Source organism: Camelina sativa, chromosome 5 (genome assembly GCF_030686135.1).
Source record: "Camelina sativa cultivar CO46 ecotype springtype chromosome 5, ASM3068613v1".
Lineage (NCBI taxonomy): Eukaryota > Viridiplantae > Streptophyta > Magnoliopsida > Brassicales > Brassicaceae > Camelina > Camelina sativa.
In genome coordinates, this window is record NC_141884.1 from 34,953,899 (window position 1) to 34,970,953 (window position 17,055).

General features: G+C 32.4%; 2 protein-coding genes across 2 annotated transcripts; one reads left to right on the top strand and one right to left on the bottom strand.

Annotated features, from left to right (window-relative positions):
* Window positions 1-12: 12 nt before the first annotated feature.
* Window positions 13-2,146, bottom strand: LOC104787752 (small ribosomal subunit biogenesis GTPase RsgA 1, mitochondrial). Its single transcript, XM_010513373.3, has 5 exons — window positions 1,281-2,146; window positions 977-1,195; window positions 708-902; window positions 437-621; window positions 13-349 (listed from the first exon to the last, which is right to left on the bottom strand). Exons 1-5 carry the CDS (start codon window positions 1,968-1,970, stop codon window positions 166-168), a joined length of 1,473 nt encoding a protein of 490 aa, XP_010511675.1. The 5' UTR covers window positions 1,971-2,146; the 3' UTR covers window positions 13-165.
* Window positions 2,147-7,650: 5,504 nt separating this feature from the next.
* On the top strand, window positions 7,651-9,028 carry LOC104789673 (putative F-box protein At1g67450). The gene has a single exon (XM_087512508.1). The coding sequence runs from the start codon at window positions 7,746-7,748 to the stop codon at window positions 8,520-8,522; it is 777 nt and encodes a 258-aa protein (XP_087368634.1). The 5' UTR covers window positions 7,651-7,745; the 3' UTR covers window positions 8,523-9,028.
* Window positions 9,029-17,055: the final 8,027 nt, after the last annotated feature.

Genomic DNA, 17,055 nt, shown 5'->3' on the forward strand with positions numbered 1-17,055 from the left:
GTAGTAATCATATGATCTAAATAATTCTTGAACAAAAAAGGTTCTGCAATATTAGGTTCTTAGGGTTTACTTCGTTAGTTAATAAAAGCAGACGAACATAAGTTCTGAGAACAAAAGAGATCTGTACATTTTCTGACTTTTTCTTCGTGGGAAACATGAGTTCTCTCATTGTCGTGTATTCTCAATGGCTCGGACGATTGGGTCGTTCTCTAAGTCCAAGTCATCATCTTCGAACTCATCCAGCTCACTGATCATTGTCTGTTTCGTTTTCTTCCTCGACTCTCTCCTATGCTTCTTGGGTACTAGCCTTGGTTCAGCATGTTTCACACCCATGTCTCCTACTTTGTACCTGTGTCATGGATCCCCTAGTTAAACGACATTTGAGAAAATGACCAATCTCAAGATATAAGTTTCAGGAGAATCCCAATAATAATACCTAACATCATCTTCCCTTTTGGTTCCAAAAGTCCTAAGCTGAAACTCCTCCCTGATTCTGATCTCATCAAGCAGTTGCAAGTAGTAAGGATACCTTTCCCAATCACCTTTCACAACACACCCTGGTTCCCCAATATGCAAGCAATCTCTAAATCCACATTTTCCACCTTCAATCTTGTTCCGTATCTAAAGAAACAATTCAGAAGACAACACATCGTCACAGTTGGTCAATAAGCAAAATGGGAACAAGCCAAAGGGTACAAGGAACAAACCTCAGGAAAACAGTGTGCAAGTGACTGCTTTGTTACTTTCAGCAAACTAGGTTGGCTAAAGCCAGGAGTATCAGCGAGATAACCACCTTCAGAAACAGGCAGTAGCGATACGTTCCGTGTTGTATGTTTACCCCTACCACTTCTAGAAGAAACTTCCCCTACTCGTTGATCATCAAACCACTTATTACCTAACATCTGAATATCACAAAGAGTCAAGCCATGAGAACATGGTAAAGTAAAAGTTAAGCTCTAGAATGAAAGAAACTTACAGGCTCAAACCAATTCTCATCTTCCACCTCACCACCACCATGGTGACTTCTCAATATGTTTATTAAGCTTGACTTCCCAACACCACTAGGTCCAACAATCACAGAAGTCTGATTCCTCAGGATAAACGCAATCTCATCAAGTCCTTCTTTAGTTCCCACACTACAAAACAATGGTTCATAGTTCCAACCACGCAATCTTATCTTCCAAGATTCCAATTCCTGTAAACAACAAGTTCATGATTCTAATCAATCCCTAGAAGCAAACAAGTAGTGAGCTAATGCAATCTATAATTCCTCCTTTTACCTCTTCACTGATGAGTTCAGTTTTGTTCAAAGCAAGTGTGAGTGGAATACGAGTAGATTCAGCTTCCACCAAGAACCTAGTGAGTGTAAACGGCTCCAGCTTCGGTTGATCCAGAGAGAAAAGCACCAACAAATGATCAACGTTCGCAACCGGTGGATCCAAAATCTCAGAGCGGCGGTGAAACACATTCTCAATCATTCCTCTCCGATCAACCCAATCAATAGATCCAACAAGAACCTTATCCCCAACCAAAACTCTCCTCCGTATCTTCTTCAACACAGCTCTCACAACACAAAGCAACTCAACACCATTCTTAGACGAATCATCATCATTATCACCACTCTTCACAGAACCAGCTACATCTTGAACAATGACGCGCATAAAGTTCGCTTGAGCTGTTGCAACGGTACCGATAGCTTGAGACTCCAAGAGCGAAGGTTTGTGCTCCGGCGAGAGAACCGGCGAGAGAGAGGAGGAGTAATTTTTAGTACCGATATGTTTCGCTCTGAGCAAATTCTTACTCGGTTGGGGTTTTCTCGAGACATCAGGGTTATCTCGTCTCGCTGAAAGAGGACAGAAGCTGCGGCGAATTCCGATTCCGACTCGAACTCCACATCCGCCGGGAAAAACCGCCGTGCGACGGAGGAACGGGGAAGAGTGACGGAGGAGTGAAATCGACGATGTCTGCATAAGAAAATTCTAGAAGAATCCAGAGACTGTCTAGAGAGGAGAGAGCAGTGGAGAATTTGGGTGTGATATGAAGAAGATTTTTGAGTTATGGGCCTTCTGTTAAGTGCTATGGGCCTGAATCGTAAAAGCGTGAGAAAGACGTGATAGTTCAAAACCTAATTTTCCCATTTGAAGACGATGATGATGTTTGTCGAAAAATACTTAAGTTCACTTTCTCTCCTCTTAGCCATTCAGAATTTTTTATTTAATATTTCATTTAAAAAAAGTCAAAATTAAATTGGAAATAAATTCTGTATACTTTTAGTTAAGTAAAGTTAAATATTGGCTTGGTTTAGATTTTTAAACTTAGAACAAAATAATGTGTCGGTTTAGATTTACAAATAAGATGATTAGAGTTTAGATTTTACAATTAAAACGAAATTATATATCGGTTTGGGTTCACAAATGAAATGGTTAAGGTTTAGATTTTATAATTAGAACGAAATTATATGTCGGTTTGGATTCACAAATGAGATGGTTAGGATTTAGATTTTACAATTAGAACAAAATTATATGTCGGTTTGGGTTCACAAATGAGATGGTTATAATTTATATTTTACAAGTAGAACAAAATTATATGTCAGTTTGGGTTTACAAATGAGATGGTTAGGGTTTAGATTTTACAATTAAAATGAAATTATATATTGGTTTCGGTTTATTAAAAAGCAGTTTAAGTTTTTAATTTTATAATAATATATACAAATTTTATTTCCAAGTATTGTTCATGTTCGTCACAGTTGCAACTTCCAATCACCCGAAATACCAACCACAGCTGGGGATTTTGACTCAAACTGGGATTTTGACTCAAACTGAGATTTTTAGTTCAGTTTCGGTTCTCTCGGTTTAACCGATCAAAACATGTTTAATTTGGATTTGTTTGCTTTCGGTTCGGGTAATTATTAAAATTGGTTTTCACCAATACCTAATTTAACCGAATCAAATGTAACTAAAAATAACCGATGTTAACCGCATTAGAAATCAGTTATTTTTGGTTTTGACCCAAGAACCGTACCGAGTTTCTTTTTTGGCACCTATTTAGAAATATGTTAACTAACCGATAACCAAACAAACCAGCTCAGTTCGATTCGGTTATCGTGAAATCAAACAAACCCAGATGTTCGATTTCATATTTCTCAAGTAACGTGAAATTTCCTTTTATGCTAACCAATACTTCACTCCTCCAGTATTGGCTTTGAATTATTCCAAACCATGATGAAGGAATTTCTTGTGCTAGCTAGGGTCAATACTGAGAGTGTATTGACCTCTAATGGATCTGTTTTTCTTTTCCAACTGGTGAAACGTGTGTCTAGCCATATCTTATCTCCTGGCAGTCAGGTGTTTGACAGGTTGTCGAAACTCTGCCACAATACATTTCTAAAGGAATCTCTGATGGGTTTTCAAGAAGAATTGCATGAACTTGGTTGCTCCTTCTTCTGGTTCCATTATAAGGAAGGCCGGTGGACCGAATGATATGGGCTGTGTGTAATTATCACACAAAACTAAATCATGGTTTGTTATCTTCTTTTATAACAAACAGATAATTTATACTATTTTCAAAACGAGATTCTTTTTTAGTCTACTAAAATATAGTATCAAGGTAATTTTTACACCATCTTACATAATAAAGTAAAGTTTCCACAAAATCCAATCTTTGAAAAGATGTCATTTGTTTCATAATCTTTTGACATTGTCATTCTTTTAAATTTTAATATATAAAGTTTATTAATTTCATATTAAATATGAATCCAATTTCATATTTCTTAATTTTTTTAATTAATAGAGTATTATATAATATATTAGATGTTTGAAATAAAGATAAAAACAACGTAAAACTTGAGAACTTGTATTTAAATTTTATATGAAAAGATCTTTTTGATGAACTAATAAAATGTTAACATGAAAATAGAAAGGGATGGTTTGACATATGAGAGTCTATTTTATTTGTTATAAAATACATAAGTAAAAATATTTTACTTATGTTTTCTTATATTTGACATATGTTTTGCTTATATTTTTGTTAAGTTTTTCATATTATAAATATATGTAAGTTGTTACTTAAATACAAAAAATTCATTGTATTTAGTTGAAAATATTTAGTTATATGTAATATGTGTTCAGTTTTATGATATTAGAAACCTTTGAGGATCTTTATGTATAGAGAAATATGATATTAGATACTAAATATGTAAATCATAATGTATATTTTTAGGAATTTTGATCAACATGGAATTTGTTCTCTTCATCAACTCTTTTGGAAAATAAAATGTTTCTCATAACAAGATGAACATGATTTCATTGTGAATAATACTTATATTTATTCAATATTTCAAAGAACAAAAAAAAAATTGCTGCCATAAGTAAAGAATCACACCTACAATTTATATTTATATAGAATTTAATAAAAATTATATTCAATATATGTATCAAACAATAAAATCATGTAACAAAACAAAACAATAAAATCATGTATATATATATATATGATTCTATCATAGTCACAAATCAATAAAAATATATAAACAACTAAAAATATATCATTCATGCATCACGTGTGCAACCATCAAGTATGGCATAGGGGAGATAACTTTGTTTGTACATACCCATTGCAATTTCAAACACGTTACTCCGAGAAACAATAGTGTCCTCTCGAGAAAGTGAGGTATTGAAAAAGAGTACATCATATCAAGATGCATCTTTCAAATAAGGTGAAAGTGAGAGCATCAAGAAACATACGAAGAATTCGTAGATGCCCATATATAGGCCATATACTTAACCAAATAAAAAAAGAGAAAAAAGGATTTTAGAGTTTAGTTATATAAAGAAGTTTGGCTTGTGAAGAACTGGTCAGTAATTTGATACAAAGAAGAAGTTTGGCACAATATTTTTAGTAGAAACACTCTCATCTCTTTATAAAACAAAGAAACATAAACTTATTATGTTTAATCCCTGAATTCTGATGGACTGTTTGGTAGAGAAGCATAGCTCATTTTATTTGTTCAACGAAAGTATAATACTTTGAATGTTTTAGTCTATATATTGCCTGGTTTGGTAACTTCACCTATTTTAGTTTTTGAAGGAAAGTTAAGACTTTGAATGTTCCGTATTTGATTGACTAATTTACCCAAAACATTGTTCTGAGAATACAAAAACTAAAAAAGGTGTTGACTATCCTATTGCAACTCATGCTCTAGCATAGGTCATATCAACATTTAGATGATATCAAATAATTTTTTAGAATATTCTCTTTAAGATTTTCGGAAACAACATGCTATAATAATAAAATATTCCAAAAATAAATTAGAGTTGCACCCACTATTTAACTTTTAACCAATTAATCTATAACCTATCTGTAACCAACTTATTAAAATTATATAGTCTACAAAACAATGTTGTGTATTTCCGTTTTATTATAAAGGGGATTTGTTTCTTTCATCATTTACTCTGTTTTCTTTTGAACAAAAAACTAGTCAATTATGGTTTTATTGATACTCAAAAAGCTTTGTTGCATTGAAAAGTTAGTTAACGAAAAGTATGTACATGGATGGATCAACACAAGTTACTGGGTTTTCTTTTTCCTTGAGAGCTTGATTAGGAAACTCGTACTGGACTCTCCCCTTGACCCTTGTAGACTTGTAGTTGCGATGTTGAGAATTCTCGTATTTTATTATATTTTTGCCAATCCACGAAAACATAACATAAATTACAAACATTGGAAAAGTTTTGATATCAGATTTTTTTTTTTTTTTTTTTTTTTTTTTTTTTTTTTTTTTTTTTTTTTTTAAATTTTGTTCTTTCATTATAACGGAATACTAGATAAGTGACTCACGCTGTACAGCACGGGAAATTATTTACGTAAATTTGGATTTGTTTGTTACAAAATATATAATAGTAGAAAAAATTATTTATTCTATAAATTTTTATAAAATTATATATTTAATTTACTTAGTCTCATACTTCGATTTTGACATGTAGTCGGTACTACTATTTTGGTTTGGGTGCAATATCAAATTCGTTAATTATAAATTTAGTAAAGTCTAAAAAACCCAACAAAATCTGTATTGACATGTGATCTGGTATTACAAATTGATGAATGCGGATTTAGAGGTGATTTTGTTTCCTTTTTCCTAAGAGCTATATAAAATCCAAGAGAAAAATATATCTAATAAATATAAAAATTTCTCAACGATCAATCTTTTTGTATTCACAAATGGTTAGATTATGTATACGAAAACTACAATTAGATTATGCATATTTATATTGTCAACATTATACACTTAGTATTGGTTATATAGTGAATATTGTGTATAAAAAAATAAGTTGTAGCCAATTAAATAGTTTTGTTATTTTTTCCTAAGATTTCTGAAACAATAAATAGTTACTGTTAAATAATTTCATTAAATAATTTTATTAAATATTTCTGAAAATATATTTTTTTTAATTTTGTAAACCAATATAAACTTTTCTTTTGTTAGTTATTAAATTAATTAAAATGCAATAGCATTTTTTCATAATATGCCACATCAAAATTGGTTAAAATTCTAACAACATTGCTTAAATAAGTATATAGAGATATTTTTAAAATTAAGCAATGTTGTATATTAGTTTTAAAATAGATCTATCTTTATTAAACGATTTAGATATGCAAATATTTAATCTTAGTTTTATAAATAAAATTAAATTTTATAATTGTTTAAAATAGTTTATTATTGTGTTCCTAAGATTTCTGAAACAATAAATAATTACTGTTAAGAATTTTATTAAATAATTTCGAAAATTTTGTTTTATTAATTTATAAACCAATATAAGTTTTTTCTTTTAGTTATAAAATTAAGGGAGATTCTCAAAAATAGCACCAAAATAAGTTTTTTTTCCAAACTTAGCACAACATATCTAAAATTCCAAAAATAGCACTAGTTATTCTTTTAAAATTAAATCCTAAATTCAAAATACTAAACCATACATGTCAAAACTATACCCTAATTGTGAAATTGGGAACCCAAACCTAAAAAAACAAATTCTAAAAATTAATTTTAAATATTTTAATGTGTTAAATAGTGCTATTTTTGGAAATTTATGGAATGTGTGCTATAGTTGTCCTTAAAACTTGTTTTAGTGCTATTTTAGGGTATATATCTAAAATTAATGAAAATGTAATTGCATTTTTTGTAATATGCTTAAATAAGTATATAGAGATTGTAGAAACAAAAATAAGAATAAAAGTTTTAGGTACTTTACAATGTCTCAAATACAAGTATAAGAATTACATTAGGGAGAGTAGCCACACACACATGTCACATTTTATATATACAATAATTTAATTTTGTGTTTGATTAAAGGGTCCACAGATAAACACAAAAAAAAGTATAACTAGAAATTAACAAAATAAAGAATGAAATAAGCTCTTATTGAAAGAATGCAAAGCTAAACTTCCAAAGAAAAAAGAAAAAAAATCTGTTCTTATTAATCATTTCATCTTACATTTTTATGCTAATTTAACATCTGTCGTCGTTTAAATGATTAGTCAATTATAAAGAGAAAAATAGAGCTAACAATGAAAGGCATCTGTACAATCTATATGTTATATATATGACTTCGTCTCCGTGGAAATATTACTTGACATTGTCTTGTTGAAAGTTGAAACATTAGGTCGTTCTCTAAGGTCTTGTACTTGTGTCAAAGCTTCCCAGATTAGATCAGTCCATCTTAAGGTTGTGACCCTAATTTTCATTTGAGAAAATGACGTTGATGATGTCCGATCTTCCAGAGGATTTGATAGAGGATATTTTGTCGAGGGTTCCAATAACATCTCTAGGAGCAGTGAGATCTACTTGCAAAAGATGGAACAATTTATCCAAAGATCGGATTGTATGTAAAGGAGAAACAAAGCCACAGTTTCTAGGGTTCATGGTAAAAGAATCTAAGGTTTGTTCGTTGAGATTTGATCTCATCAATGGAATCCAAAATCAAGATGTCGAACTAGCAGGGACATCTATAAAGCAAATAGATAAATTTAATGAATTGAGGATATTTCAAGTTAATAACTGCAATGGCTTACTGTTATTGGTAACTAAAGAAATCAATTTCAGGCTCGTAGTTTGGAACCCATATTTGGGACAAACCAGGTTGGTTCAACCTAGAATTAATTTCGACTTCGAAGATAGGTATTATCTCGGATATGGTAACAACCGTAACCACAAAATCTTGAGGATATTCGAGTACAATTACGAAATCTACGATGTTAAGTCTAATTTATGGAAGGTCTTTGATATCACTCCGGACGTTGGATATATAAATTTTTGTGGATGCAACTTGTCGGTTAAGGAAAATACTTATTTTATTTATCGAAGAGAGAAAAGAGGGGATTTGGATATAATTTTACAATATTTTGATTTTACAAGAGAGAGATTTGGACCTCGTCTTCCGATGCCATTTCTTCAAGTTTCTATCTTTAACAGTGTGACTATCTCTTCTATTAGAGAGGAACAACTTGCGGTATTATTGAATAATATATAAGATGGAGATGGAGAGATATGGGTGACAACCAAGATTGAGCCCAATGCGGTGTCGTGGAGTCACTTCTTAAAGTTTATTGATTTAAAATTTGAGATTACAGTTTGGAGTTTCTTTATTGATCAAGAGAAAAAACTTGCTGTAATTTTTGATAATTTACGCTTATCTTATGGATCCATAGATAAGAATAACATAGCTCACATCATCAGAGAGACTGGATACTTGAGAACAGTGGATCTCGGAGTAGCTTCCGCACAGTATCGTCCCCTACCAGTGTGCTCTTATGCTCCAAGTTTAGTGCAAATCAATCAAGGCCAAGAAATATCGCTTATGTGGCTAAAGAAAAGATCGAGATTATTATTAACCAGTGGTTATTTTTACAGTACCTTGTTTGTTTCTTGCATCATCTTCTTTTCATTCATTTCCTCTGTTTTCTCTTGAACAAAACTAGTCATATATGGAGAAAAAAAAAAAAAATTAAACATTGAAAAGGTTTTGATTTTGGATCATGTTTAAATTGTCTCTATAAGCAAAAAAAAATTAGAAAATAATTCTGGTGGGGTGGGTAAAATAATTCTTTAAACTTCACCCACGAACAAAAACATTGCATACAATTTCTGAACCTGAATAACCTGAGGAAAAAGGGAAACGAAGGAGTGAGTAATGAATTACTCAGTGAGAGGATCCTTTCCACCAACTGGAAACATGAAAAAAGAATCTACCTTAAAACCGCATTTATCAATTCGCAGAAAAAAAAAAAGACACAACAATCAATTACTCTGCCACACTGTGCAAAGCTATAACATACAAATCTTTCTTGCCCTTAATTAAGCAAGATTCCTTCATCAATACCAGGTTTGATATATAATCTCTATGACCTTTGAACTTATCTAGTTCCACCACTAGGCCCGTCAGCCTTTTATTGAGCTACAAAGAATGCTGACCATTTCCAAGTTCGATCATCTCTATGACCTTTGAACCTATCTAGTTCCACTTTTCATCATTCTGAAGATATTATTCTCGTTTCTCAATAGCAATCATAAAGTACTATTCATCAAAACATTATTTTAAAACCTTATAATACTCATCACTCATCAAACTATATAATTCCTAATTAACAATTCAACACTAGCTCGCAAGCAATGATCTAATCCTATGCAAAGGTATCACGAATTATATATAAGAGTAGAACTTGCAATCGCATTTCCGCAGATCACACCCTCACCTTAGCCATAACTTTTTGGAGACTTCCAACTTGGTTTTCCATCAACCAAAAAATATAGATTAATGCATCACAATCCAACCTCGTTTACCAAACCAAACAATGCAACTTGTTACAAAAATTACTCTATACAAAACTGTCTCGAAAACAAACGCATAGGTCAAGAACTAATTAACCGTTGGAAATGTAATCCCACTGTTGGATCTGACTGGTACCATGAAGTTCTTCACCAAATTTCGTCCCATTCGGAGCAGGTTCGAACCTCCAAACGTTTCCCTAATGAAACCATCAAGAACTGCCTTTTAGCCTTTTAGAATTCTGAGTTTGACAGACTTTGCAGTTACTTGTCCAGAAAGAACCATGCATAACTTTTTTAATATAAAACTAAAGTAAGCTCCGTCAGTGGCTATGGATTCTTGACAGCGTGATCTTTCCAAAGAGACCTTATTTGTGATCTGGTTGTTTCTGGCACGACGGGAATTAGCATCACAAAACCGGAACTCGAATCTGTCTCTTTTGCTTATTCGTCTTCCTCATTCTTTCTTGTTCTTCTCTTCTCCACTTATGATCGCTACGAGTCTACGACTTTGCTCCTCCACCACCACCAAAGCTTACCACAACCAGGACATGAATAATCATATCCACTAGTGACTTCTCCCACGTCGTCTCGCTCAATCTCCTCTTCTCTCGACTCTCTCGCCCTATCTCCTTTACTGCTCCGTTTAGATATTTATTTCTCTTAACTTTGGACCAGGGCTGCACTTATGGCTGCTTCTCTCTTTCCCCTTAAAGGAACTGATCAAGAATAAAAGCAACAACGATAGCGGCTTGGGACAACTAGACCACAATAATCAACAACGACAACTAAACAAAACAATGTTACAAAGGCTCATCTTCTCACGATCTGACTGAAATCACAATCTCTCCTCTTGGCTACGGATCTGATCTGATGACAACATCACAACACAACAACGACAGGACACCAAACCGATGGAGGCTTCTCAAAGACTAGTCCATTATGGATTTGTTTTATATAATCTAGGATGTCGTGCGGCAATGCACGGGACAGTGAAAACTTGAAATGATTAACATTGTTAATTTCACATTTGGAGTAGGAAAAGGAACAAAACATTTGTTGGATCAAAACATTGCAACTTTATATAAACAAAGAGGTGTAAAACAAAAAGGTGTGAAAACTAACATTGCTAACATGGAAAGCTTGGGGTGCGACGAAGAAATATGATTGTTGGATCGAAACTTTGTAACTTTTGAGATTATAAACAAAATGATCATTAATAATACTCAAATAACAAAAACTATTTTCAAAGTCCATAAAAATCTGTATATATATATAAACAAAAAGGTGTAAAAACAAAGAGGTGTGAAACAAATATGTGTGAAACAAAAATGTACAAAAACTAACAAGTGCAAACATTGAAAGCTAGGGGTGCGATGAAGAAACACAATTATTGGATCAAAACATCGCAACTTTATGTAAACAAAGAGGTGTAAAACAAAAAGGTGTGAAAACTAACAGGTGCCAACATGGAAAGCTGGGGGTGCGACGAATAAACGTGATTATTGGATTGAAACTTTGCAATTTTTAAGATCATTAACAAAGGCTGAGATCATTAATAATACTCAAAAAACAAAAACTCTTTTCAAAGAACATGAAAATCAGTATATATATAGATAAAAACAAAGAGGTGTGAAAGATGTGAAAACTAACTGGTGTCAACATGGAAAGATAGGGATGCGAAAAAGAAACACAATTGTTGGATCGAAACTTTGCAACTTTTGAGATCATAAACAAAGGGCGAGATCATTAATAATACTCAAAGAACAAAAATTCTTTTCAAAAAACATAAAAGTCTGTATATATATGAAAACAAAGAGGTGTGAAACAAAAATGTGCGAAAATTAACAAGTGCAAACATTGAAAGCTAGAGGTACGACGAAGAAACACAATTGTTGGATCAAAACATTGCAACTTTTGAGATCATTAACAAATCTAAACCATTAGATGAGATAATAAAACAATTTCATCAGTTAGATTTAAATTGACCCCTAAAAGTAAAATTTTCCATTTTTATCCAATGGACTACAAAAATATGTTTCAAATTAATTATTTTCAGAGTATTTTTAAAAGTAAAAAAAATTGAAGAATTGTTTTATTGGAGTGTTTTTAAAATTTAACCTGCATCAGTCTCATATCAAGGTATTTTTATGAATTTGTTAGTGTCCATTCCGAAAAATTGGTTTTGTTCCCTCCTCCATTTCGTTCGCATATATAGATTATAGATTAACGAAAAGTTTGGTTCTTCTTAAGTGCTCTGTTTGTCTTTATGTTGTCGGTTAGATAATTTACTCAAGATAGCACTTACATTTAATTCCTTCAAGTTAAAGTAGACTAACAAAAGGACGTGAGATCAATATCTATAACACAAAAATTATTATGGCTATATCCGTCATGTGAACAACAATTGTATGGCTATGATACGATCTAGATCAGTGGACACAAAAATTGACTGGGCTTAGTGCGTCGTCGTGGAAAAAGGAATCAAAAGAAGATTCCTAAAATTTTGTAAGGGACACCAACCTACACATACAACTACACCTTGACCGGCCAATGCGGAACTCTCTGGTGGCACGCTCACATCCTATAGCTCCGTGCCACTGTTAACAGTGCTATAGGCATCCTTCCCAATCGCGGTGTTCCCTACCCTTTCCCCAAACCCGACCACGAGAAATTCATTGTTCTAGGTATCTCAATCTTCATATTTTTAATCTTCTTGCATAAATTTGGAATACTATTGACTTGTTGATTTCACATAAAAAATGAGATGTGTGACCTACATTAATATTGCAACGTGATCTTGAGTTTAAAGCTCATAAAAATTAATACTGCTGTCACTCGACGCTAGCGGTTCATTACATTGCATATTTGTTGATTTGAATAATCAATGTCAGCACCCATAGAGCACATAGAGAGCATATAATTATATACTCTAATGTGTCTTCAGAAAGATGGATCGGACAAAAGCTTTTTTTAACGGAAGCGGAGGTTGTTGAATGTTAGACAATTTGACACGCCCTTGTTTACAACATATTGTAAATAGATGTCTTTTTGTTTGCCGATCATTTGCAGTACTTTCCTTAGGCCATACTAATGCATTACAATCTCCACACCTTATTAATTGATTCCGTTTCAATTTTTTTGATGATACAGGTTTTTTATCTACATTCAAATAACCAATTTGTTTATTAATTAGAGCGCGAAACCGTAAAAATGAAAACGCAAAAAAATAAACCACTCAGATTTGCTGAATCAACAGAAAAAAAAATTGAGAGAGAGAGAGAGACGAAGCGGAGAGCTCTAATGGAGAACTTTAGCTCAGTAGTAGTGAGAAGTCTATTTCCGTATATCCTCCTTTGTCTCTTTTGTGTACAGATTAGAAAACATGGTACATATTAGAAAGTCATCAAAGAGTAAATAAGTTACCTTTAGAAGATCTTTGCTTCCTAACTTGACTTATCATTTGGTCGTGCTTACGCTTTCTAGAATTTGATTTTGTGTTGTCACAAGTATGTCTGGCTTTTTCTTCCGCACTCTCTATTTCCATGCTCATTTGGAATATTTCTATATATAATCAAAATGTTTGATATTCAGAAAGTATAAGAAATTAAAATTCAACTAAATTTTTTACAAACTTTATTTACAAAAAAATGGAAACTAATCTGGATCATTTTTATTCAATGGACATCCTTCATAACAAAAACAAAAAAATAGATTATTACTTTTATACCATGTTTGTTAAAAAAATTAAATAGGTTAAATAGGTGAATAATATAATATATATAAAATTATACCATGTTTGTTAAAAAAAGTTTCGCTTATCCGCATCTCTAGCATCAGTGCATGTCATCATGCCTCTCGTATCTCGGTTTTGGTTTTTCCGATTACCGCTCTGAGTGACCACGAGTCGGGTCGTACTCTGGGCGAAGAAGATTACGTTATTGATATTTTTGACTTTCTGGAGGGCACTGTCCTGCAATAAACTTTGGATGCTTGGATGTTATACTCTTTCCCAACTTAATTAAATAAAGAAAAAATTGTGACTGAACAAAAAAGAAGAAAGCCACGTAAACTCATATTTTGTCCCACCGTATCTAACAGTAACCAATTAACAGGTTCGGTGAAGAAACACTAACAAGTCATTCATAAGCTTTAATAATCTAACCAAAAAAAAATTAACAGGTTCGGTGAAGAAACACTAACAGGTCATTCGTAAGCTTTTGTCACTTGGTGAGTTTCAAAATTTTTTTTATATTTATAAGAGCATTTACAACTATACTCTTTCTGTTACTCAGAAAAAAAGAAAAAATAATGTTTTATTATGTAACCAATAGAAAGCTGACAAGTGTAGAATCAAACTGAGCAACGTTGCTTTTCCAAGAATTTTGAGAACGGTTCTCTCTCTTTCTCTCTCCCTTTTATATTATTTAATTAATTTTTAATAAAAAATCTTGGAAGCAACTGAGTGAGATTGATGCTTGTTAGTTAAAAAACGCTTCAATAAAATAATTCTTTAGTTTTATTTATTAACTTGTAAGTTTTAAAAATACTCAGAAAACAAATTTTCGAAACTTGTTTATGTTGTCAAGAAAAGTTCATATATATTAAACAAAGAGATGTAAGACATAGATGTGTGAAATAAAAATGTGTAAAAATTAGTAGATGTGATCTTTGAAACATGGAGGTATAACAAAGAGGTGTAAACATAGAGGTGTAAAATAAAAAAAATGTAAAAATAAATAGATGTGACTTTTGAAACATGGAAGTACAACAAAGAGATGCAAAAATTAAAAGGTGTGATTTTTGAAAGATGGGGGTACGAAGAAAATACACAGATTAATAATTTGCAACTGTTGGGATCACTAATAATTTTAAACCGTTAGATGGAAAAGTAGAACTAATCTCATCCGTTGGATTAAAGTTGACACAAAAAAGTGGGTTTGCTATTATATATAGATATCATATGATACTCAAATTTAAGTTTTATTGTATTGAAGAGTACTATATACTGGGTTTTCACTTTCCATGCCTCTACCATGTGTAGTTGAAACTTCCCCTACACGTAACACGCAGATGCTTAAACCACTTGTTACCTAATATCTGAAATTCTGAATGCTTTGGCTAAAATGAAACTGCAAAAAAAAACCTTGCAAGCTAAAATCGATTTGTATAAATGAAAAAATCGAAGATTATGGGCCCTGTTTGTTTAAGTATATCTGACGTACGCATATATATATATTGTCTAGGGCTCCGATCTCCCGGTGGATATGTTAGTAGAGATATTGTCTAGGGCTCCGAAACCATCTATAGGAGCAGTAAGATCTACATGATGATGATCCTACTTGAAAAGATTGAGATTATCAACCAGTCTTTTTTACAGTACCTTATTTGTTTGTTTCATCATCTTCTTTTCATTCATTCACTCTGTTTTCTTTTAAACAAGGCTAGTCAAGCAGTTTTCTTTTAATTATAAATTTTTTTTTAATTTTTATTTTTTGGTATGAATGTAAAATTTATTCACCCAAAAAAACGTTCTTACAATGAATGGTGAGACCGTGAGAGATGTAGTGACCAGGGTTACTAAACCAATAGCAAAGATCCTCAGTATAGTGGGCACTACCCGAAGAGGAGATAGTGCTGAAACGGTTACGAATATTCTTGTCGAGAAGTCGAACAAGCGTGGCACACGGAGTAGGATCATCATCATGCCGTCGTCAAGAAAGTTAGAAGATTTCTTTTAAATTTAAACAAGACTAGTCAACCAAAATTTCATAATTTCCACACTGATGCTGTTCTCATAAAGCAGTTTTAAGATAGTAATTAAAGACACCTTTTCCACAACACTTCTTGTTCCCAGTATGCAACTATGGAAGCAATCATTGAATCTTCTTCACTTTTGTATTAGTGGCTGAACCAAAATCTCTTTTTTAATTACCTGGGTCGGGAAAAAAAGAAAAAAAAAAAAAAAAAAAAAGTGGATCACACACTTGTGTGCTCTTACTCCAAGTTTAGTTGAAATCAACTAAGGCCTACAAGTAGAACTATCTATCGAACAAAAGGAAAGATCCAGATTATCGACCAGTCTTTTTTACAGTAGCTTATTTGTTTATTTTATCATCTTCTTTTATTCATTTACTCTGTTCTGTATCGAACAAGATTCATCAATTATGGATTTGGTTTATATACTAATATCAGATTATACTCAAAAGCTTTGTTTTATCGAAGACTTGACCAGAACAAAAAAAATATTTGTGTCATACTGGTGGTTTGAAACCTGGTTTGAGGAGGTCAACACTATAGAATTTACCATCTGTGCTACTGAAACTTTATAAAATTACATGTAAAAACAATTATTTACTTAGTTTACCCAGGTTAGGTGACCTACATACTATAAAACAGCAAAGCTTATTTGTTTTCTACGTTCATTGGGAGCTTCATTTACATGATATATGGTTAATGAACAGAAACTTATAATGATGAAAGATTATGGGCCCTCTGCTCCAAGTATTTAATGGCCCATCAGACGCATATATAATAAATCTTTAAATAATTGGGAAAACGTAAAAGTTTAAAAAACACATCAAACAATGACGATGATGTCTGATCTTTCGGAGGATTTGGTTGAAGAGATATTGTATAGAGTTTCAATAACATCTCTAAAAGCAGTGAGATCTACTTGCAAACAATGGAACCGTTTATCCAAAGATAGGATTCTATGTAGAGGAGAAGTAAGGCATGGGTTCCTAGGGTTCATAATGAAAAAATATACGGTTTCTTCATTGGGATTTGATCTTAATGGAATCCACAACAAAGACGTCATTGAGCCATCTATGAAGCAAATAGATATGTTTAAGGATCAAGTCAAGATATCTCAAGTCTCTATTTGCGATGGCTTATTGTTATTGGTGACTAAGGAGGTCAATTCTAGACTCCTGGTTTGGAACCCTTATTTGGGAAAAGCTTGGTGTATACTTGAACCTAGAATCAATCACTTCTTCTTAGTAGACATCTATGCTCTCGGATACGACAATAATCATAATCACAAAGTCTTGATATATAGTTTTGAAAACTACCAAATCTACGATTTTAGGTCAAGTTCGTGGAGGGTTCTTGATGTCGTTCCCGAAATTGTTATAAAGTTTCCTCAAACCAGTCACATCGTGTCATTGAAGGGAAACGCTTACTTTTTTTTCTCAAGGGGAGAAAATAGTGGAAGGACCAGCTGAAACTTTTTTACA

Bases quoted from the DNA above. Each gene is read 5' to 3' on its own strand.
- LOC104787752 (XM_010513373.3), bottom strand. From the start codon at position 1,970: ATGCAGACATCGTCGATTTCACTCCTCCGTCACTCTTCCCCGTTCCTC. The intron at 1,196-1,280 runs GTAAAAGGAGGA...TGTTGTTTACAG, and splicing joins CTGAACTCATCAGTGAAGAG to GAATTGGAATCTTGGAAGAT. The intron at 350-436 runs GTATTATTATTG...TCCATGACACAG, and splicing joins AAAAGGGAAGATGATGTTAG to GTACAAAGTAGGAGACATGG.
- LOC104789673 (XM_087512508.1), top strand. From the start codon at position 7,746: ATGACGTTGATGATGTCCGATCTTCCAGAGGATTTGATAGAGGATATT.